Raw genomic sequence first — 24,058 nt, forward strand, 5'->3', positions numbered from 1 at the left:
GGGGTCCCCAACGGCCCTGAGGCTGAAGCCGCCGGCGTCGAATCCGAAGGGGCCCTGCTGACCCAGCGGGGCCCAAAGACCCACCCGAGGGTGCAGCCCGCTCAAAAACAAGACGCATGGCCTCCTAGAATTCTTTTATCTTAGCGGGGGTCGATCCGGTCCCCGGAAAGGGGAGAAGACGCAGAGTCGACCCTTGTGACGGCTCCGCAGAACCTCGACTGGAATGTCGACGTTCCCTAGATGCCTCGTCGGCCGACGGGCGTGGCGAAGACGAAGTCCACTTGGACTTCTTCTTCTTCTTGTGCCTCTTACCTTCGGAAGACCTCAAATGCGAGGAAGAGGACTTGGGGCTCCGGGAGCGGTGCTGCGACCTCCTCCTACTGCGGGACTGTGACCTCCGCAGAGTCGCGCTGACCGAAGACGAATGTCGGGCCGCAAGAAGCTTAAGGGATCTCTCCCTCAAGGCCTTCGGCGCCATGGCCCGACAGTCGGAGCACGAGGTGGAATCGTGGTCCTTCTCTAGGCACCAAAGACAAACTCGGTGCGGATCCGTCACTGACATGGTGCGATGACACGCACCACACAGCTTGAATCCTGTCTTTCTCGAAGACATGACTCCAAACAGTCAAAAAAGCATTGGTAGCTCTTTCCAAAACTGCGCTTAACCGCCGCGGAAGGAAAAGATCTGACATACACGCGCTGAGACGGCGTCTATATAGACAACCGCGACATCATAGACTGCTCCGACGCTGACGACGCACACGGATCTGAACGATGCGCCCGAGAGGGAGCGCGCAGGGTACTGCTCAGAAAAAAACTCCAGATTCGAAGCCGACGCCAGGGAATTCTAAGGTAAGGAAGCTGCAGCTAGAAGTCTCTATCAGATAGCGCAGATCTTTTACGGGGTCTGACTTAAATATGATGACAAGCTTGGATATTCTCTTATTATAGTCCTAGCGATCGTTGTTAACTTATTGTCATCGCTGGTAAAAAGCATACGACTGTATCGGGTAGCTATAAATGTATGCCATATGAGTTAAGGTCTCTTGGTAGGATCATCAATGAGATGTTGAATAGATTTTTAGTTTGTTGAAAAGAATTTGAAATAATTATATCCTAGCAGTTAGTGTACGGCTATTGTGCAACCTATTAACATCGTTAAGAAGACAAATTCACTAGCGAACGTTTTTAACTTATTGTTATCGCTAGTAAAAAGCACACAACTGTAGCAGGGAGCTATAAATATATGCAATATGAGTTAAGGTCTCTTGGTAGGATCATCAATGAGTTGTTGAATAGATTTTTAGTTTGTTGAAAAGAATTTGAAATTATATCCCAGTAGCTTATGTATGGCTATTGTGCAACCTATTAACATCGTTAGGGAGATTAATTCAAGTAAGATATTTCAATGCAAATAATGTTGATCTGTAGCACTACATGCCACGAACAGATGAACACTGGGTAAGTGACATTTTCCGTTCAATGGCATGTGTAACTGCAGATACACATGCTGTGCATAGACTGAAAAGCAATTCTCCTCCCGAGTAAGCAGTGGTTACCCGTAGGAGTTGAAGTAGTTTGAGATAGTGTTTTAAGCACTGCTTGACCAACATTTGCTTGTTGTCGAGATAACACATCCACACAGTAGTGTTTGGTAAATGTTTGTGGTGTGGACCATGTGGCTGTTTTGCATATGTGTGCCATTGGTGTATTTCCTAAGAATGCCATTGAGGTACCCTCTTTATTAGTGGAAATAGTTTGGAAATAGGTTTACGTTTATGGAGGAAAGCAACAAAAAGTTGTTCAGTTTTTCTAAAATCTTTAGTTCTGTCTACATAATACATTAGAGCTCTTTTGAGATCAATAGTGTGGAGAGCTCTTTCAGCAACAGAATCTGGCCGTGGAAACAACACTGGGATTTTGACTGACTGATTAATGTGAAAGGGTGAAACCACTATAGAATTTTTGGGGGGATTTGTCCGAAGTACTACTTTGTGTTTGTATACTTGGAAGAAGGGTTCTTCTAAAGTAAATGCTTGAATTTCACTTACTCTTCTTAAGGAAGTAATTGCTACCAATAAAGCAACCTTCCATGAGAGAAACTGAATAGCGCAAGAGTGCATGGGTTCAAATAATGGACCCATAAGTCTTGTGAGCACAATATTAAAATTCCAGGCAGGAGCTGATGGTACTCTAAGTAGAATAACTTGTTTAAGCCCTTCCATAAATGCTTTTATGACAGGAATTCTAAACAGCGAGGTATGCTGTCTGTTTTGGAGGTAGGCTGATATTGCTGTTAAATGAATTTTAATAGATTAATATGCCAGATTTGCTTTTTGTAAATGAAGCAAATAACACACAATATCCTGTACTAATGCTATAAGTGGGCATGGTTACCCCCTAACTTGTTGCCTTAGCTGATGCTAAGTTCTGATTTGAAAGTGTGCTGGGACCCTGCTAACCAGGCGCCAGCACCAGTGTTCTTTCCCTAAACTGTACCTTTGTCTCCACAATTGGCACAACCCTGGCACTCAGATAAGTCCCTTGTAACTGGTACCTCTGGTATCAAGGGCCCTGATGCCAGGGAAGGTCTCTAAGGGCTGCATCATCTCTTATGCCACCCTGGGGACCCCTCACTCAGCATATGCACACTGCCTCACAGCTTGTGTGTGCTGGTGGGGAAAAAAAGACTAAGTCGACATAGCACTCCCCTCAGAGTGCCATGCCAGCCTCACACTGCCTGTGGCATAGGTAAGTCACCCCTCTAGTAGGCCTTACAGCCCTATCGGATCCAAGTGCAGAAGGAAACCGAGTTTGAAACAATACCGATGGTATGTGAAAAAGGTAGAAAGTTCTGAGAATTTCTGAACCGAAAGCCAGAGCGAGAGGAAACACGTCCGAACCAGGCGGCGGAAAGAAAACAATCTAACAAAGGAGTTGATGCCCATGCGCACTGTCACTTAGAGGAGTAACTCTATCCCATGACTCGAAAAGACTTCTATGAAGAAAAACTACTTGTAACACTCCGAGCCCAACACTAGATGTCGTAAGAGCTATGCTTAAGAATGTGTATCTGCAGCTACACATGCCACCAAACATATATTTATATATGAATAGAAATAATTTCCACAGTAATACAACTCAGGTGCAGCCAATGTTTATACGAGGACACAGTAGACTAATTAAGCTGTCCAAAGGAGAGAGCTGTTCTTTGACTTAAACCATGTACACAGTTTCAGCGTCACACTACTGGGAAAACAAATGTTATTTTTATCAATCCATGCTGAACTACTCAGAGAAAACTTATGGAAATGGCCACAGTGATATTTGCCCAGAACGACATCTCCAGGTATAAAACATATTTCTTAATGTTTTAAATTTCAATCTCAGGTTACCACACACTTTTAGCAGCCACATATGTTACAGCATTAATTCCTTGTTTATTTTATTTGACTATGTACCTCCTCTGGGCAGAGTTCACAAGCCTTTGCAAGAGTCATCCTAGCACTGTGCGATCTCTCCAAAAAGTAGCCATTGGATGTTTCATTGCTCTGAACTGGGGGAGACCAATTGTTGTATGTGTATTGTGGGTTGCCAGTATATGGCCTGCGCTCCAATTCATCACCAAGCCATTCCACTGCCCATGTCCATTTTCTCTTCAGATCGCCATTGCTCTGGAGAGAATAAAAAAAGAAAAGCAATGATTTTTGGCATGTTAATATTTCATAAAACGTACATTGGCTATTCATTTATATTTTCTTTACATGAAAAATACACTGTGTCTCAAATGGAGTTAACAGAACTGGGTAAAAATCTAAACTAACAACTTCACATTACCACAGTAGATTCCATACATTGGAAAAGGTATTTCACAGATTACGATTGAGTCAAGAGAGAGAGAGAGAGAGAGAGTGTAGGAAGTTGGCTCTGAATATACTATTTCAAAGTAAGAAATAGTGTGCACAGAGTCCAATGGTTTCCCTTAGAGGTAAGATAGTGGCAAAAAGAGATAATTCTAATGCTCTATTTTGTGGTAGTGTGGTCAAGCAGTAGGCTTATCAGAGGTAAGTGTTAAGCATTTCTTGTACACACACAGGCAATAAATGAGGAACACACACTCAGACTTACTCCAGGCCAATAGGTTTTTAATATAGAAAAATACATTTTCTTAGTTTATTTTAAGAACCACAGGTTCAAGATTTACAAGTAATACTTCAAATGAAAGGTATTTCACTCAGGTATTCTAGGAATTTTGAATAATCACAATAGCATGTACAGTTTTGACAAAAATGGCAATAAGCTATTTCAAAAGTGGACACTGCAAAAATCAACAGTTCCTGGGGTAGGTAACTAAATGTTAAGTTCACAGGTAAGTAAAACACTTATAGGGTTTAACGTTGGGGCATAGGTAGCCCACCGTTGGGGGTTCAAGGCAACCCTGGTGGGTGACGACTCCTTGTTTTTCTCATTATCTCCTCTGGACTTGCCGCCAGAAGTGGGGGCTGTGTCCCACAGGGGGCAGGCATCTCCACTAGCTGGAGTGCCCTGGGGCATTCTAACACGAAGCCTGAGCCTTTGAGGCTCACTGCTAGGTGTTACAGTTCCTGCAGGGGGAGGTGTGAAGCACCTCCACCCAGAGCAGGCTTTGTTTCTGGCTTCAGAGAGCACAAAGGCCCTCACTTTAGGGGGGTCAGAAACTTGTCTCTCAGCAGCAGACTGGCACAGACCAGTCAGTCCTGCACTGAAGGATTGGGTAAAATACAAGGGGCATCTCTAAGATGCCCCCTGTGTGCATTTTTTAATAAATCCAACACTAGCATCAGTGTGGGTTTATTATTCTGAGACGTTTGATACTGAACTTTCCAGTATTCAAAGTAGCCATTATGGAGCTGTGGAGTTCGTTTTTGACAAACTCCCAGACCATATACTTAATATGGCCACACTGTACTTACAATGTCTAAGAATAGACTTAGACACTGTAGGGGCATATTGCTCATGCAGCTATGCCATCACCTGTGGTATAGTGCACCCTGCCTTAGGGCTGTAAGGCCTGCTAGAGGGGTGACTTACCCATGCCACAGGCAGTATTTCGTGGGCATGGCATCCTGAGGGGCATGCAATGTCGACTTTCTCTTTTTCTCCCCACCAACACACACAATCTACAATGGCAGTGTGTATGTTTTAGGTGAGGGGTCCCTTAGGGTGGCACAACATATGCTGCAAGGGACCTCCTGGGTCCCTCCATGGAGTTCTATTGAGAACCCGAAGCCCTGTTTGCACACTGCACCCAGCCGCCCCCATGCCGTTGAGGGTGTGTTTTGTGTGCCTACTTGGGACATCCCCAGTACTCCTCCGAACCCCCCTGGTCTGCCCTCTGACAACGCAGGTACTTACCTGTAAGCAGACTGGAACCGGTGTACACCGTTTCCATAGGCTCCCACGTTATTTCGGCTCCTGTTTGACCTCTGCACCTGACCGGCCATATGTTGCTGGTACTGGGTGCCTGGGGTTGCCTTGAACCCCCTAGGGTGGGCTACCTAAGCCCCGGAGATTGAACCTGTAAGTGTGGTACTTACCTCTGAAACTGTACTGTACTTACTTACCCCAGGAACTGTTGAAAATTGAGGTGTCCACTTTTAAAATAGCTTTTTGCCATTTTAATGAAAACTGTGTACAATATTGAATCTATTCAAAGACTCAACTATTACTATGCAAAGTACCTTTCATTTAATGTACTTACCTGCTAAATGAACTTGTGGTTCTCAAAATAAATTAACAAAAGAATATTTTTTTTAAATAAAAACATATTGGCCTGGAGTCAAGTCATTGAGTGTGTATTTTCATTTATTGCTTGTTTTTAGCATTTTTAGTGCTCTGTGGCCTGTCTTGGGGCCACTAAAAGTACTTAGTAATAGGTTAGTACTCTTGTGGGTGCAGAAAAAGGTTGTTGGGTGTGATGTTTGGATTTCCTTGTGATAACCTAAACTGTGAAGACTGTATGACCTTAAAAGTGCGTATTCTTGGGAGAACATAATATTAATGATTTATACAAATGGATGCAGATTGTTCTCAGCAGACAAATTTCTTTCACACGTAGGTGCTTTACGCCGACCCTTGAAGCAGATTCTAGGCCAAAATCAATAATATTCTGAATCCATATAAAATATGAGGTATGTTTGTGGATACTTTAAAACTGAAATGTTTAAGTATGCATCTTCTAGGTTCAGAGGTGTAATGAGCTCAATTTTTACCAATCTAGAATGAAGCATGAATTATTATCATAAAGAGTTGTTGAGACAGATACATTTCACCTTTGTTTTTTTATTTTCTTATTGCTAAGTTTTATTGTCACCTTCAAATTGTACTTGTCAGCAAGAAACATTTTCTAAGACACCCTATGATACCAGTGGGCAAATCTCCCCTTAACAAAATAAAGCTACTAAGGCTACATACTATGTAAATCATAAGCAATAGTGGGTCTTTTCACCAAATGGACGTTCTTATTTCATCCAGCACAAAGCTACACATGGTTATGGTTCTAAGGATACATGCATTATTGATGTCACTGGAGGTGCTGTGAAAAATGGGGACCAGAAAGTTTAATTCAGATTTGGGCAATGTTGCCGATCGTATAGTAGCTCTGCCATACAACCTTTGTACCAAACTCTTGTTGCACCTTTGCAGGCTGGACCTGATGAGCAAAACAATGCTTTTGATCAATGTAACTCAACCCAGCCTTTAAAGGATTTACTTTGTGTTAGAAACACATAGTATGTTGCTTCAAATGTTACTGTTTATTTCCAGGCAAACAAAAGGAAAAGGCCACGATTCCCTGCTTTCTAGCATGGCAAGGCAAGGGAGCAATTGTGCCTTGGTTCTGTATCTGTAGCATGGCCTTTGTTTTTTAGTTCATCAAATATATTAATTTATCAATCCTCTGAGGGTGGGCAATGTTTTCTTTTATTACCATTTAACAGAGTGAATGTGAGGACATTTGTAGGAAGCTGACCTGGTGTGTGGTGCGCACCCAAGGTACTTCCACCTTATACCAGTTCCAGGTATCCCCTCCTAGTAAAATGTAGGCAGTGTCTAGGAGCCAGGCTCTCTAGAGAAGCTGTGGACGAGCAGCCAAGGCCTATCTAGGAGACATGCAAAGCTCATGCAAAACCACTGTAGTCACACAACACTTACACATAAAAGAAAACACTCCGTTGTATAAAAATAAAGGTACATTATTTTTTAGAACAAATCACCACAAAATACAAGAAGGGCAACCCACCAATAGGAGTTAAGTAATACACTAAATATATACACTAGTAATCAGAAACAGGCATAAAAAAGGTTAGAAAACAGTGCAAGTAGCTATAACCAATAGTGACCCTAGGGGGAGCACACAAAATGGAATGCGAAAGTGGTAACCCCACCTAGGTAAGTAAAATGTGTAGAGGGGAGTTGGGAGTACTAGAAAACCAGACCTAAGAAACACAGTACCCCCCAGCGACCAGGAATGCAGGAGTAAATCACTGGATTTTCGCCATACCACCCAAAAGGAGGAAAAGAAGAAAAAGAAGACACTCAGACAAGGCTGCAAGAAAACTAGTGGTGGATTCCTGAAGAAGGAAGACCTGTGGAGAGAGGGGACGATGTCAAAGAGTCACAGTGGAGTCCAGGTGGAGTAGGAGCAACTACCCACCCAGTTGTAGTTGCAGGAGTTGGTCGAAGGAGAAGAAGAACAGGTCAGCACTGCAGCCCTGGAGCTGGAGAAGAGTTCCTTATGAGTGCAGATGATGCCCCACGCTGGAAGGAAGATTGCAAACAGGTGTTGGTGCAGGAATTTCACCAACAAGCCTTGGCAAAGGCAAACTCGCGGCTAGAGGAAAAGTGGTGCTGCTAGGGACCAGCAAGGCCCAGGAGGGGGAGTCACAGGGGACCCTCAGCGTCGCAGAGAGTCTACAGAAGCAGATGCAGCACCCACAGGAGTCCCACAGGATGGGGACACAGTGTGAGAAAGTAGACTCTTTCTAGCCTTGTTACCCCCACTTTTGGCCTGTTTGTGAGTGTATGTCAGGGTGTTTTCACTGTCTCACTGGTATCCTGCTAGCCAGGGCCCAGTGCTCATAGTGAAAACCCTATGTTTTCAGTATGTTTGTTATGTGTCACTGGAACCCTGCTAGTCAGGACCCCAGTGCTCATAAGTTTGTGACCTATAGGTATGTGTTCCCTGTGTGATGCCTAACTGTCTCACTGAGGCTCTGCTAACCAGAACCTCAGTGGTTATGCTCTCTCATTTCTTTCAAATTGTCACTAACAGGCTAGTGACCAATTTTACCAATTTACATTGGCTTACTGGAACACCCTTATAATTCCCTAGTATATGGTACTGAGGTACCCAGGGTATTGGGGTTCCAGGAGATCCCTATGGGCTGCAGCATTTCTTTTGCCACCCATAGGGAGCTCTGACAATTCTTACACAGGCCTGCCACTGCAGCCTGAGTGAAATAACGTCCACGTTATTTCACAGCCATTTTACACTGCACTTAAGTAACTTATAAGTCACCTATATGTCTAACCATTACCTGGTAAAGGTTAGGTGCAAAGTTACTTAGTGTGAGGGCACCCTGGCACTAGCCAAGGTGCCCCCACATTGTTCAGGGCCAATTCCCCGGACTTTGTGAGTGCGGGGACACCATTACACGCGTGCACTACATATAGGTCACTACCTATATGTAGCTTCACAATGGTAACTCCGAATATGGCCATGTAACATGTCTATGATCATGGAATTGCCCCCTCTATACCATCCTGGCATAGCTGGCACAATCCCATGATCCCAGTGGTCTGTAGCACAGACCCTGGTACTGCCAAACTGTCATTCAGGGGTTTCACTGCAGCTGCTGCTGCTGCCAACCCCTCAGACAGGCATCTGCCCTCCTGGGGTCCAGCCAGGCCTGGCCCAGGATGACAGAACAAAGGACTTCCTCTGAGCGAGGGTGTTACACCCTCTCCCTTTGGAAAATGGTGTGAAGGCAGGGGAGGAGTAGCCTCCCCCAGCCTCTGGAAATGCTTTCTTGGGCACAGATGTGCCCAATTCTGCATAAGCCAGTCTACACAGGTTTAGGGGACCCCTTAGCCCTGCTCTGGCACGAAACTGGACAAAGGAAAGGGGAGTGACCACTCCCCTGACCTGCACCTCCCCTGGGAGGTGTCCAGAGCTCCTCCAGTGTGCTCCAGACCTCTGCCATCTTGGAAACAGAGGTGCTGCTGGCACACTGGACTGCTCTGAGTGGCCAGTGCCACCAGGTGACGTCAGAGACTCCTTCTGATAGGCTCCTTCAGGTGTTGCTAGCCTATCCTCGGTAGCCAAACCCTCTTTTCTGGCTATTTAAGGTCTCTGTCTCTGGGGAAACTTTAGATAACGAATGCAAGAGCTCATCCGAGTTCCTCTGCATCTCTCTCTTCACCTTCTGCCAAGGAATCGACTGCTGACCGCGCTGGAAGCCTGCAAAACTGCAACATAGTAGCAAAGACGACTACTGCAACTCTGTAACGCTGATCCTGCCGCCTTCTCGACTGTTTTCCTGGTGGTGCATGCTGTGGGGGTAGTCTGCCTCCTCTCTGCACTAGAAGCTCCGAAGAAATCTCCCGTGGGTCGACGGAATCTTCCCCCTGCAGCCGCAGGCACCAAAAAGCTGCATTACCGGTCCCTTGGGTCTCCTCTCAGCACGACGAGCGAGGTCCCTCGAATACAGCAACTCTGTCCAAGTGACCACCACAGTCCAGTGACTCTTCAGTCCAAGATTGGTGGAGGTAAGTCCTTGCCTCACCTCGCTAGACTGCATTGCTGGGAACCGCGACTTTTGCAGCTACTCCGGCCCCTGTGCACTTCCGGCGGAAATCCTTTGTGCACAGCCAAGCCTGGGTCCACGGCACTCTAACATGCATTGCACGACTTTCTAAGTTGGTCTCCGGCGACATGGGACTCCTTTGTGCAACTTCGGGTGAGCACCGTTTCACGCATTCTCGTAGTGCCTGTTTCTGGCACTTCTCCGGGTGCTACCTGCTGCTAAGAGGGCTCCTTGTCTTGCTCGACGTCCCCTCTACCTCCTGGTCCAATTTGCGACCTCCTGGTCCCTCCTGGGCCACAGCAGCATCCAAAAACGCTAACCGCACGATTTGCAGCTAGCAAGGCTTGTTGGCGTTCTTTCGGCGGGAAAACACTTCTGCACGACTCTCCACGGCGAGAGGGATCCGTCCACCAAAGGGGAAGTCTCTAGCCCTTTTCGTTCCTGCAGAAACCTCAGCTTCTTCTGTCCAGTAGAAGCCTCTTTGCACCCACAGCTGGCATTTCCTGGGCATCTGCCCATCTCCGACTTGCTTGTGACTTTTGGACTTGGTCCCCTTGTTCCACAGGTACCCTCGACTGGAAATCCATTGTTGTTGCATTGCTGGTTTGTGTCTTTCCTGCATTATTCCTCTATCACGACTTCTTTGTCCTTAGGGGAACTTTAGTGCACTTTGTACTCACTTTTCAGGGTCTTGGGGTGGGCTATTTTTCTAACCCTCACTATTTTCTAATAGTCCCAGCGACCCTCTACAAGGTCACATAGGTTTGGGGTCCATTCGTGGTTCGCATTCCACTTTTGGAGTATATGGTTTGTGTTGCCCCTATCCCTATGTGTCCCCATTGCATCCTATTGTAACTATACATTGTTTGCACTGTTTTCTAAGACTATACTGCATATTTTTGGTATTGTGTACATATATCTTGTGTATATTTCCTATCCTCTCACTGAGGGTACACTCTAAGATACTTTGGCATATTGTCATAAAAATAAAGTACCTTTATTTTTAGTATAACTGTGTATTGTGTTTTCTTATGATATTGTGCATATGACACTAAGTGGTACTGTGGGAGCTTCACTCGTCTCCCAGTTCAGCCTAAGCTGCTCTGCTAAGCTACCATTATCTATCAGCCTATGCTGCTAGACACCCTATACACTAATATGGGATAACTGGGCCTGGTGCAAGTACCCCTTGGTACTCACTACAAACCAGTCCAGCCTCCTACACACAGGAGTCGCAGTAGAAGCCCACGCAACACTACAAAAGAGGATCCCACGCCACAGGAGAACCATGCAGGAGTCTGTGCTTTTCAGGATGGAGTGCTGGGGGCTGGAGCTACACATCGCCTGAAGATCCCTTGGAGGAGATGCAAACAAGCCTTGGCAGCTGCAGGAGACAGTGCACGGGGGTACTGTCCTGCGTGGGAAGGTATAGGCTTACCTTCACCAAAGTTGGATAGCTGGCAGAGAGGACCAAGAGGACCACTATGGACCACCACCCGTGATGCAGGATCCAAGCAGCTCAAGATCAGGGGAGATCCATGCGGCTGGTCATCGCTTGATGTAGGTGCCTGTGGTTGCAGGGGAGTGACCCCTTCACTCCAAGGGAGATTCCTTCTTCTTGTGCAGGCTGAAGAGTTGCAGTCTTCTGAGGATGCACGGCTGGGGAAATGTTGCAAAGCTGTCAGGAGACGTGGAACCAAAGTTGCAGAAGAGTCTTCTTCGTTGTAGCAGCATTTATCGGTTCCTGGAGGGTCCAGTGCGGGTCCAATGGCCAGAAGTTAAAGTGGAGGTTGCAGAGGAGTCCTGCTGGAATCTTGCAAGCCGAATCTAATGACCCACCCCAGAGAGAGACCCTAAATAGCCCTGAAAGGGGGACTGGTCACCTAACCATGTAAGCACCTATAGGGGGCAGGGTGTGTGTGAATCTAACATCACCTGTCTGGCCTGGCCACTCAGATGCTCCCAGAGTTCCATGCCAACCTTGGAAACAAGATGGCAGAACCCAGGGACCCTCTGGCGGAGCTCTGGGCACCATCTCTGGGGTGGTGATGGACTGACGAGTGGTCACTCCCTTCTCCATTGTCCAGTTTTGCGTCAGAACAGGGCCTGGGGGTTCCCTGAACCGGTGTGGACTGGTTTATGCAAGGAGGGCACCAAATGTGCCCTTCAAAGCAAACCAGTGGTTTGGGGAGGCTACCCCTCCCAAGCTAGTCACACCTATTTCCAAAGGGAGAGGGTGTTATCTCCCTCTCCCAAAGGAAATCCCAGATCAAGCAGCAGGAGGGCAGAAACCTGTCTGAGGGGTGGCAGCAGCTTTGGCTGTCTGGAAAACCCTGTAAGATTGGTGGTAGCAATGCTGGGGGTCCTCCAAGGAACCCTCAGAGTGCATGGAATCATACTTCCAATACTTCTAAAAGTATTAGGGTATGAATCAGATATGTTTGATACCAAACATGCTCAGGTTCGGAGCTACCATTATGTAGTTGGAAATAGGTAGTGACCTATGTCTTTGCATGGCTACCTATGGGTGGCAGAATAACTGCTGCAGCCCATAGGGATTCCCTAGAACCCAAATGCCCTGGGTACCTAGGTACCATATACTAGGTACTTACATGGGGGGACCAGTATGCCAATTGTGCGAAGATCAAGTTACCAGCAACTAAATTTAGAGGCGAGAGCACAGACACTGGGGTCCTGGTTAGCAGGATCCCAGTGGACACAGTCAAACACACTGACAAACAGGCAAGAAGTGGTTGAAACCAAGCTAGAAATAGGCTACTTTCCTACGATGTTTGTCTAGATTCGGGGACAGTACGTGGTTAAAGGGCTGTTCCCGTAATGGGTAAAGTTCCTGTAACAGTTATATCCCAAGAACTGAAGTACCACTGTGCTCTAATTGGATAGCGAAGTTACTCACTTTGGACTCTAGAAACTCTAATGTTGCTTAGTCAAGTCTTACTTCAGCAGGTGGTAGTTTGGGATGCAGCTACAGTTTAAGAGCAATCACAAACAAACTCACTATCTAAGCTGAAGCTATTGCTTTTTAAAAAGAATAAACATTTGCACATGGAAATTTAAGTCGGTATGGTCAACAAAGGAAAGAGTTATAGCTTCTTCTGGGGCTGAGAATACCATTCAACACTCAGTACAGAATATCCTTAAACACTGGAGCCTTTGGACAATGTTATCTTTTAACGGAAAGATTTTAGGTTTTCTGATTTGCTCAGGTCTCAATACTCCTATGTTGGCTCTGTGTACAGTCCCCATCCCCTACCAATGCGAAGATACTTAAAGCGAACCATACACCACTGAACTCTTTGTTGTTAACTGTAGAAAAGCACCCTTTTTGACATGGTTAGTTCCCACTTTTTGCCTTGTTTCGGATGTGGCCTTTACGGTTAGTGCACTAGGTCCCTGCTAACCAGATCCTCAATGCAAATCCCTTTCCATAAAAACTGCACAGTTGTTTTGCACAATTGGCAAACTCCTTAGTTACTACTGTGAGTCCTTAATAAATGGTACCCCTGGTGCCCAGGCTACGAAGGAAGGACTCTGAGGGCTGCAGACCTAATTGTGACACCCTCAGGGACCCGTCACCAAAACCATACATTGCTGCTAATGCAGACTGCATGTGTTTGCGAAGGCTAAATTGAAACCACGACCTGTCAAACACCCCTGTGTGTCAGGCCCCTTATCACTGCATGTGCGAAGACACTCTTAAGGCAGGGTGCATCCAAGCACAAGTGAAGGCATATATGCATGAGCATATATGTCCCTGCTAGGTCTCTGTTGATTCTGAGACATAGTAAGTGCACAGGGAAGCCATTGAAATGCATGTACTAGACACTGGTCATTAAGAGTTCCCCAGCTACACAATGGCTTCTCTGAATCCTGGGATGTTTGGTATCAAACATCTCAGAATAAACCCTCCCTGTCCCCAGTGAATGGTTTATTGAAAAATGCACACAGAGGGCACCTTTGAGGTGCCACCTGAAAACCTTCCAGCTACTAATGTGCAGACAGACAGGTCCCTGTTTCTGTCCCCCCAAGGTGAGAGCCAGCGTCCTCGAGGACCTGAGACAAAAGGCCTGCTCTGGACAGAAGTGTGACCTCGTCTCCCAGGCAGGATGGACATTCCAGGGCAGGGAGCTTCAAAGGTTTGGCCGCCTTTGTAATGTGACGAGCTGAAGTGGACACTACTTTTAAAATGACTCCATCTTGCTTGGAAGAAATTAGGCCACTAGGGTTAGGGTTATACCCACTTCCCAGCGGAAGTGGTCATAAGAAAGGTGTAGTCACCCTTAAGGTTCAGCCTATTGACTACAGCCTGGCACTCCCTGTAACACCCCCAAATTGAGTATTTAGGTGGCACCCTAGAACTCAGATTTCGACAACCTAAGAAGACCAGGACAAAGAAGAGTTGCACCCATACAAGAGGAAAAGAAGAAGCAGCTGACCTAGAACAAGCCTCTTCGGCCTGCCTGCTGACTTCAAAGAATCCTGCACAAGAAGCCAACTCGTCCAGCCTTCAATAAAGACCCAAGCCTCCCGTGGGCATCTGACTTGCCTTCAACAAGAAACTCCAAAGAAAATACTCTGCAGCTGCTGGACATTGGAAACCTGACACCAGAAGTGACCACTGCATTCGACGTCCATGACAAGAGGCGAAGCCAACCGACAGTGCCAATGCGGTCCACAGCTACCCAGAGACCGAGTCAAGTGTGGTCTCACCCATCTTGGACTCTCCCGAGATGCCTGCAGCCTCCGGCATGCAGGTCCCCTCTCCCACAGGCTTGTGGAGAGAGAAAATCTGGCAGCTACAGCAACCACTGCACCTGTGACCCCGGAACCCAGCTGAGGTGGGTCACCAGTGCCAACAAAGTCCTCCGGCTCTTAAGAGCTCGAGTCCACCCTGGTCCATCTTTGCCAGACTTCCCCAAGACACCTGCAGCCTCAACACACAGGATCACCTGACCATGAGTACTCCTGGATGTGAAAACCAAACGCCTAAAGACACCCCTGCATCTGACGCCCCAAGCACGCCAAGTCTACTACCTACCTGTTTGTTGACCCCGACTGGCTCCATAGCCAGAGCCTACAGCCTGTCTTCATGAGGATCAAACTCCCATAGGAAATCATTGGGCACCCAATGCCTTACTGCACACCTCTGGACCCGGCTGCTCGATGTGACCAGTTGGTGTGGTTCTGATTAGTGCCTAGTTCTTACCTTAACTCCCTGAGTCCTTCTTTGTAAGTTGTTGTTAACCCTGTGTTTGCTGAACATAGTTTTTCCTTCATAGGATAACATTGAGAGAACTCTGAAAAATCCACTCTCTATTTCTGAAACTATTTATGCTTAAAAGTTTAGTTACCCGATCACTAAGTTCTTGGGTTCGAAACACATAAAAAGAACTGCTATTTTTCTAAATTGGTCTTGGATTCATCCTTTGAGTGTGTATCTCATTTATTGCCTCTGTGAGTACAACAAATGCTTCACACTACCCTCTGATAAGACTAACTACTCACCCACACTACCACAAATGGAGCATGAGTCCTATCTACTTTTGCCTCTGCAATTCCATTTGGGGATTCACTGGACTGTCTGCACAGTGTACTTCATTTTAATGCACTATATAGAGAGCCAGCTTCCTCCAGTTACAGATCAAGTGTAACTGTCATGAATACCCATGCAAGGGTTACAATAATCATTAATCCACCCAATCAAATCTTAAAATCAATCAGCAAGAATGATAACTGTATTTTGACAGAAAGGGGTAACTGAGAAAAGGGAGGGGCATGGTAAGTTGAAAAGGTTTCTATTATGTCAAAAATTGTTTTAAATGGATTGCATCACAAGCAATCACACAGTCTTCAGTCAGCTTATCATTTGCTGTTTGTTCAGTCAAGGGTTGCAGGTACTTCTTTGCTATGTGAACTTAAATTAAGGTGCTTTGTTAAGAGATTACTGACAGGAACAAACTGTAAAGAAACAATTTCGAGATAACACAATAATTTAACAGTGTATAAAGACAAAAAAAAAAAATCACCTGTAAAATTTGGTAGGCTACTGGACAGTTGCTAAACAACGCTACCATGCATTTTATACACTGGTACGCTCTTTTTTGATAGTGGTTTTTAGAACGCTGAATTGTATCAAATAATCCATCTCGGTCATCTGGTATTCCTTTAAGTGCATTGTGAATCCTGAAAAAAATTAACAGATTAGCTTTTTTAATACCTAAAGAACTTCATGTTATACTCAAGATTTCATCAGCTGAGTTAACGGAGTCTTGCATTTACTAGTGCTGTGCGGATGAAATATGTTAACAAGGGGCCTAGGAAGGCACAGAAATTCCCAATTTATAATAACAAGTTCAAATAGTACCACAATTAAACTTAACTGCACTCACTGTCAAGATCTTCAAGACAAAGGACTTCAAGAGCCCTGGAAGAATTTAAACCCATTGACCTTTATGCCTCCATGTGGGTTCTCTTACTGGTTCCTTCCGTAGAAGGATCACTAACCTGCCTATTATTATCTTTAAAGGTATGATTAAGAAATGTAAAAAAAAAAAAAAAAAAAACGCCTAATACAATTTGAATTACTGCTTTCTGACGCTCGCCTCCATGTTTCTTCCTATGGACTCTAAATGAGAAATTTCCCAAAAATGAAAAAACAGATTTAAAATAAATTTCCCCCCCAAAAAACCAATGAAATCATTTTTGATTGCACCCAAATTTCTGCAGAGTAGAAAATGCGCTTCTATGGCAAAAATGTATTTTGGACGGGTGCATTCATTGTATTTGTTTGTTTATTATAATTATATAAAGCATGGAGACCCGAGCTACATTCTTAACTCGCACGCATTTGCACATCTCACCTGACAGGCTTTTTTCTCCGAGCAATACCCTTGCGCGTCGGTAGTTGGCATTGGTCAACTCCGCAGGCGTTGTGGTTGCCGTGATGGTGTCGGGAGTAGTAGATAGACGCCGCCCTCGCGCAGTGACGTCAGTTTCTTTTAACGACTTTCCATGCCAGAGTGCAGAGCCGCTAACACTGAGATTGGTGCGCCAGAGCTAAGGACCTGAAAGAGGGAATCCCTGTCCCTAGAAATCAGTTCCCAAGCGGGGAGGATGGGTGGGCGGTAAGGAATCTGCAACTAGAATATGTCTCTAGCAGATATTTTGTTACCGTAGGTAAGTAACTTGTACATCTGATAGAGACTTCTAGTTGCAGATTCCTTACCTTAGAAGAGGTACCCAAGCAATGCCATCCCGGGTGGTGGGCTGCGAACCAAGATCATACTAGAAGGTCCTGCAGGACCGAACAACCAAAGTAGCCGTCTCGAAGGACCTGACTATCCAGGCAGTAATGCTTAGCAAATGTGTGCAGGGATGCCCACGTAGCTTCCTGACAGATATCCAGGAAAAGAACTCTGTGTGCTAACGCAGTGAATGCAGCAGTTGCTCTGGTAGAATGAGCCCGCAAGCCTTCAGGAGGTTGCTTTTTAGCTAAAGGGTAGCATATTTTGATGCAAAGAAGCGCCCATTGAGAGATGGTACGCTTTTGCACCACCTTCCCTTTCTTCGCACCCACATAGCCAAAAAAGAGTTGATCGTCCACCAGGAAATCTTTAGTACGATTGAGGTAGAACGGCAACTCTCTTTTTGGGTTCAGACGGTGGAATCTCTCCTCCTCATGGGAATGAATGGGGGTGCGTAGAAGGTAGGCAAAGTGATGGACTGGCCTACCTGAAATGGTGTAACCACCTTGGGAAAGAAGGAAGCTCTAGTGCGTAACACCACTTTGTCAGGGTGTACAGACAAGTATGGAGGCTTTGAAGAAAGGGCCTGAAGCTCACTCACCCTGCGAGCAGAGGTGATAGCAATGAGAAAGACAGTTTTGAAGGTGAGGAGCAGCAAGGGACATTTATGCATTGGCTCAAAGGGGGTACACATCAAGTAAGTAAGTACAGGATTAAGATCCAACTGCGGCATGATGAAGGGAGTGGGAGGAAACAAGTGGGTGAGCCCTTTTAAGAACCTACTCACAATAGGCGATTTAAAGAGTGAGGGCTGATCAGGAAGCCTAAGAAAGGCAGAAATGGCAGACAAATACCCTTTAAGAATGCCCAACGCAGAGCCCTGCTGGGCTAAAGAAAGAATGAACAGAAGAACCTCTGAAAGGGGCAGAAAGGGGGTCAACAGATTTGTTGGTACACCATGCCACAAATTTATTCCAGGGACAGGCATATACAGTTTTAGTCGATGGACACCTGGCTGCCAAGATAACATTACAGACTTCGGGTGGCAGGGCAAATCCCGTCAACTGTTGCCGCTCAATTTCCACACATGAAGGCTGGACAGGTTCGGGTGGAGAACCGTCCCCTGCTGCTGCGACAGAAGATCCGCCCGAAGAGGCAGTCTGAGTGGAGGATCGATGGACATGCTCAATAGCTCTATATACCACACTCTTCTAGCCCAGTCCGAAGCCACCAAGATAACTTGGGCCCGGTCGTAATTGATTTTCTTGAGAACTCTGGGCAGAAGAGGGATAGGCGGGAAGGTGTAAAGGAGGACGGAGCTCCACTCGAGTGGCGCCTTGGAAACTCCAACGCACAAAATAGCTAACACTGTGCGTTCTCTGCGGAGGTGAGCAGATCTAACCAAGGCTCTCCCCCACCTAAGAAAGAGACCTTGAACCACCTCCAGATGGAGACGCCATTCGTGATCGACAGTGCGTCGGCGGCTAAGTTAGTCTGCTCTGGCGTTGAGAGCCTGCCAGATGTTGAACCCTCAGGGTAATGCCCTGATGTTACAGTCACGTCCAGAGGCGTAGTGCCTCCTGACAAAGGGTCCAGGACCTTACCCCACCTTGTTTGTTGGAGTACCACATGGCGGTGGTGTTGTCCGTGAACACCTGAACCACTTTCCCTTTGAGAGAGGGAAGGAATGCTTTCAACGCAAGCCTGATCGCCCGGAGCTCCAGCATATTTATGTGGAGTCCCGACTCTGCCAGAGGCCTCTGATCTCCACCTCTCCCATGCGGCCGCCCCACCCCAGAAGTGACGCATCTGTCACTATAGAGAGATCTGGTAGGGGAAGGGAGAGGGATCTGCCGTTGACCCAATCGGGATTCGAAAGCCACCACTGCAGGTCTTTTGCAGTCCCCTCCGAGATCTGGACCATGACGGACAGATTTCCCTGATGCTGCACCCACTGGAACTTCAGGTCCCACTGCAGAGCCCGCATATGCCACCTGACATGTGTTACTAGCAGGATGCAGGAGGCCATGAGGCCCAGCAGCCTCAGAGTCAGTCGCACCGAAACCCAAGACCAAGGCTGAAAGATCAAAATCATAGCCTGAATGTCTTGGACTCGCTTTTCCGCAGGATACGCCTGAAACTGCACAGTGTCCAGAACAGCTCCAATGAAAGGGAGCATCTGAGAGGGAGTCAGGTGTGACTTCGGCACGTTTATAGTGAACCCCAGCTGGTGCAGGAGGTTTGCCGTAGTCTGAAGGTGGGAGACAACTGTCAGAGGCGAAGGCGCCTTTAACAGCCAGTCATCTAGGTAGGGGAAGACTGAGACCCCTAACCTGTGCAGATGAGCTGCAACCACCGCCATAACTTTTGTGAACACCCGAGGGGCGCTGGTAAGGCCGAAAGGGAGCACGGTAAACTGAAAGTGCTCGTGACCTACCACGAACTGTAGGTAACATCTGTGGGCAGGCAGGATGGGGATGTGGAAATAAGCGTCCTGCAAGTCCAATGCTAGCATCCAGTCTCCTGGGTCCAAGACAGACAGAACCTGAGCCAGGGTGAGCATTTTGAACTTCTCCTTCTTGAGGAAGTAGTTCAGGTCCCGAAGACCTAGGACAGGACGTAAGCCCTTGTCCTTCTTTGATATCAGAAAGTAGCGGGAATAACAACCACAACCTACTTCTGGGCACAGGGACCCTTTCTATAGCTCCCTTGGCCAAGAGAGCCGCGACTTCCTGGCGGAGAAGCACCAAATGATCCTCAGGAAGATGATAGAAGGATGGTGGCATGTGTTGTGGTGCAGATTCGAAAGGGAGGGAGTAGCCCTTCCAAATGATCTGCAAAACCCACCCTTCCGTAGTGATAGGTTCCCAGTTGGGCAGGTGATGGCGGATCCTGCCACCAACTGGGCGGGAGTGAGGGGACGGACTAGGAGGGTTTGGAGGCAGCAGCGGGGGCAGAGGCGGACTGGACAGACCTCTGGTTCTCTGTCCCACGGCCACGTGGGATTCCATGTCCACGGCCACGCATAGGCTGTCCAGCGTGCATGGCACAGTGGCTGGGTTGAGGACACGACAGGGCGCCCCTTCCGTGTCCACGAAAGGGCCGAAAAGAGGACTGTGGTGGGCGTGTGGCGGAGGAAAGACCAAGGGACCGAGCCGTAGCCTGGTAATCCTTGAAACTCTCCAAGGCCGAGTCCGCTTTGGCTCCGAAGAGACGAGTGCCATCAAAGGGCATGTCCATGAGTGACTGTTGGACGTCCCCTGAGAAGCCAGAAGTATGTAACCAGGCGTGGTGCCGCAAGGCCACTTTCGTCGCAACCGATCTGCCCAGAGAGCCGGTCGTATCCAGCCCACAATGGATAGTGAACTTTGCTGTGTCTCTACCATTCTTCACTGCTTGGGAGACGATAGCACGGGCCGGGCCTCCCCGCTATCTGCAGCAGGACTTGCGCAACCATATCCCACAGTGAGTGAGAATAACGGCCCAAAAGACATGCTGTGTTCACAGACCGCAGTGCTAGGCTGGAGGAAGAAAACAACTTCTTACCAAATTGTTCCAGCATTTTGGATTCCCTAACCAGGGGTGCGGAAGGGAAAGCGCCAAAAGAAGAGGAAGCCTGGATTACAAGACTCTCAGGCGTAGGAAGTTGGAAAAGGAACTTTGGGTCTTTCGGCGTGGGCTGATGGCGGCGAGCGATAGTCCTGTTCACAGGAGCCCCTTTGTTGGGTTTGGACCATGTACCCAAAAGGACATCAGTGAGGGCCTCATTGGATGGGAGAAGGGGTTCTGAAGTAGAAGCCCCAGGCTGAAGCACCTCCGTCAGGAGATTAGACCTGACTTCCACAGTAGGTAGCTCAAGGCCAAGGACCTCAGCCGCCCTACTAACCATCATACTATAAGTAGCTCTCTCCGCCGTAGCCACGGTAGGAGGAGACAGCATGCCAGCGTCAGGAGAAGTATCCAGCCCACTGGCTCACCTAAGTCCTGTGCCCAGTCCATAGTAGGGTCATCCTGGTATTCATAAGGTCCAGGGACCCCTCCAATTCCTCCCCGTATTCGGAGCCATAGGAAAATGGGTCAGAATCTGACCTCGGGCGCATAGGGCCCGCCAATGGCGGCGGCGGCTGACGCCGCTCTGACTCTGAGTCGTCGAGGATTAGAATTGGGTTGACGTCGATAGTGGGCACTACCGACGTTGGGAGCGTCGATAATCGACCCGTCGCCGGGGAAGGTCTCGATGGTGTGACCGGCTTTGGTGCAGATCCGCGCACGGATCCGGAGGCGTCCTCGGTGGCCGAAGCCATCCGCGCGGAACCCGAAGGCCTCTCAGCCGAACCCCCTTGGGCCCGAAAGTGCTGTATCGGGGTCGGCCCGCCCAAAGATGAGGCGCATGGCCTCGTAAAACTAAGTTGGGCAGGGGTCGCGCCGGGAAACTTGGGGAAGCGCGGAGTCGACCCAGACGTAGGCTCCAAGGACGAAGGCCTAGTGCGTGGAGGCTCATCCCACGTCGCGTCGGCTGAGCGACAGGATGAAGTTGGAGAGCAATGGGACTTCTTTGACTTCTTCTTCTTACCTTGACCCGAGGACTTCGAAGAAGACGAGTGTTAATCACTCCGTGACCGATTTCGAGACATTCCTCTCAAGCGAGACCGGGACCTATGCGGAGTCGAGTGCTGGGCCGCCATTAGCTTTAGGGACCGCTCCCTCAAAGCTTTTGGGTGCATGGCCCGACACTCGGAGCACGACTTCGGGTCGTGGTCGCGCTCGAGGCACCACAGACAAACGCGATGAGGATCCGTCACCGACATCGTCCGATGGCAGTTCTCACAAGGCTTGAACCCGGTCTTTGGGGACATTCTCGAAGCACCAAAGTCGACAAAAATGGTCAAATTCGACCAGAAAATAGCCTAGGGTAACTCTCTCCGGATCAGTGCGTGGCGTGGAAAGAAAAAAACTGACGTCACTGCGCAAGGGCGCGTCTATGTACTACTCCTGATGTCATCCCGGCGACCACGACCCCTGCGGAGTCGACCGACACCACCTACCGACACACAAGGGTATTGCTTTAAGAAAAATCTCCGGATCCAGTCTGATGCTGGGGTAAAATTCTAAGGTAAGGAATCTACAACTAGAAGTCTCTATCAGATACATGGATGTCGATGTGGTTAAGGGCAAAACGCTCCACATTGTGTGCTGGGAGCTTCACACATTTAGCTAAAACTCAAGTGAGGACCAATGCAGATCTCCGTAGTGTGAGCATCTTCAAAGTATAATAACAGAGGGTTACACAGCTAAGAGGACACAAAAAAGTGCAATACTTGTGATTCTTAACCACTCCGTGTCACACATGAAAATAAAGTGAGAGGAATAAAGTCCTGGGTGCTGGCTGGATAAGAGCCACAGCAGGTCCTGTAACCCACACTCTTCAAACTCAAAGTAAAGACACAGAAACTTGAACAACTTAAAATGGTCAGTCACAAGACGGACCAAAACTACCAAGGCATGTACATCTGGGATAGCCATGCTCTCCAAAAGGTCTGCACCTCTTAAATTTCAAAGGTTTTGGAGAAAATGTTAAAGTAATCCTCGGAAGAGAGAAATGCTTCTATATGGAGTAGGTAAAGCATGGTATACCACAGGTGGCGAAAATGGAGAAAGCAGGAGACACCATCTCCAATGTGAGAAAAAAAAATTTGCAAGCCAATCTGCTGAATTAAAATAACTAAGGATCCCCAGCTAGAACCTCAGGGACACAAACCTTATATGTAGACCATTACACTTTCTAAACAAAATATATATATATATATTTTTTTGCAACAGATTATAATAGGGTTCAATATGTAAAATAATAATGTGCACAATACTAACCTATGGGTTTGCCAGGAGTCCTCAATCAACAAGATCTGGAGGAGGAGATCCAAATATGGTCGGAGTTCGTATGTGTATGAATATGCAACCTTACATACATATAGAAAAAAAGAAAAAAAATTAAATCTAGAAATCATATCTTAAAACATTCTCACACAATAACAATATGTATTTTAATAGTTACCTGCCACAGAAGTTCGCTGAGGACTGTAGAAGAGAACTGTGGATTCTCCCAGCAGCAAAATCTGAGCAATTTGATGGTCTCCTCCGAATTACTGCAGTCTTCAATAATTTTTTTCACATAACTAGCTCTCACAAAGAGAATATCTGCCACATTCTGCTGAAGTGCCATAATGGGCTGAGATAAGTTAGTATCGCCGTAAGGGTTTGAATGTGGTGGGTTACCTAGAATACATGAACTATGATTAAAAGGAAGCAAGCCATGCCAACTCAAGTAAATCAAATTACATTCAGACTGACTTCAAGAAGCAATTTAGTTCACACTCTTTTCTCTACAACAATTTCTCAGTAATTATCATTTGGATCATCCTCTAAAAGGAGTAGAATTTTTTTTACTGGTATATTAGTCCTACTAAATGACAGGAACCAAGCTTGGTGCCATATTACAGCGAAATGTTTTATTAACACAAATCAGAAATATACTAAGGCAAATATAAATAATATACAGACCCCCAAAAACTTTTTTGCAGTACTTCTTTGAAATGCTAGGGTTCTCCAAGGCCCATATGTAGGCTTAGATTACGAATAGTTTATGTCCAGAAAGGTAGGATCCTGCGGCACGGCATGCTTTTTTTTGTCTTTTCGAAGTCAACAAACTATCTCTGGACATTAATGTGGATACAAATTTTTATGACGTTAAGCTATCAACAATGGAGTCATGGAAATTATGTCCTTTGTCTTTTAAGCTTTCTGAATATCATCTGAATCCGCATCAGAACAAAATCAATATTGTCATGACTGGCTTTTAATTTGCAAAACTTCTTCAGTGGTCCTTTTGGAAAATATAGAGCTGTTATTTTATTTATTTTTAATTATGTTTTAAACAAAGTGCACAGTAAG

General features: G+C 46.8%; 1 protein-coding gene across 4 annotated transcripts in view; it reads right to left on the reverse strand.

Moving 5' to 3' along the window:
• USP9X (ubiquitin specific peptidase 9 X-linked) overlaps nucleotides 1–24,058 on the reverse strand; it is a 1,493,361-nt gene that overhangs the window by 47,237 nt on the left and 1,422,066 nt on the right. For 2 of the 4 annotated variants that reach the window (XM_069204214.1, XM_069204215.1), the window contains exons 40-43: nucleotides 23,163–23,383; nucleotides 22,979–23,067; nucleotides 15,893–16,049; nucleotides 3,462–3,674 (exon numbers count right to left, since the gene is read on the reverse strand). In XM_069204214.1, coding sequence (XP_069060315.1) covers nucleotides 3,462–3,674; nucleotides 15,893–16,049; nucleotides 22,979–23,067; nucleotides 23,163–23,383 — 680 coding nt within the window. Of the gene's footprint in view, nucleotides 1–3,461; nucleotides 3,675–15,892; nucleotides 16,050–22,978; nucleotides 23,074–23,159; nucleotides 23,384–24,058 lie in introns of all 4 variants that reach the window. The other 2 variants (XM_069204212.1, XM_069204213.1) reach the window with 1 other exon arrangement.

This window comes from Pleurodeles waltl, chromosome 8 (genome assembly GCF_031143425.1).
Source record: "Pleurodeles waltl isolate 20211129_DDA chromosome 8, aPleWal1.hap1.20221129, whole genome shotgun sequence".
NCBI classification, from domain to species: Eukaryota; Metazoa; Chordata; class Amphibia; order Caudata; family Salamandridae; genus Pleurodeles; species Pleurodeles waltl.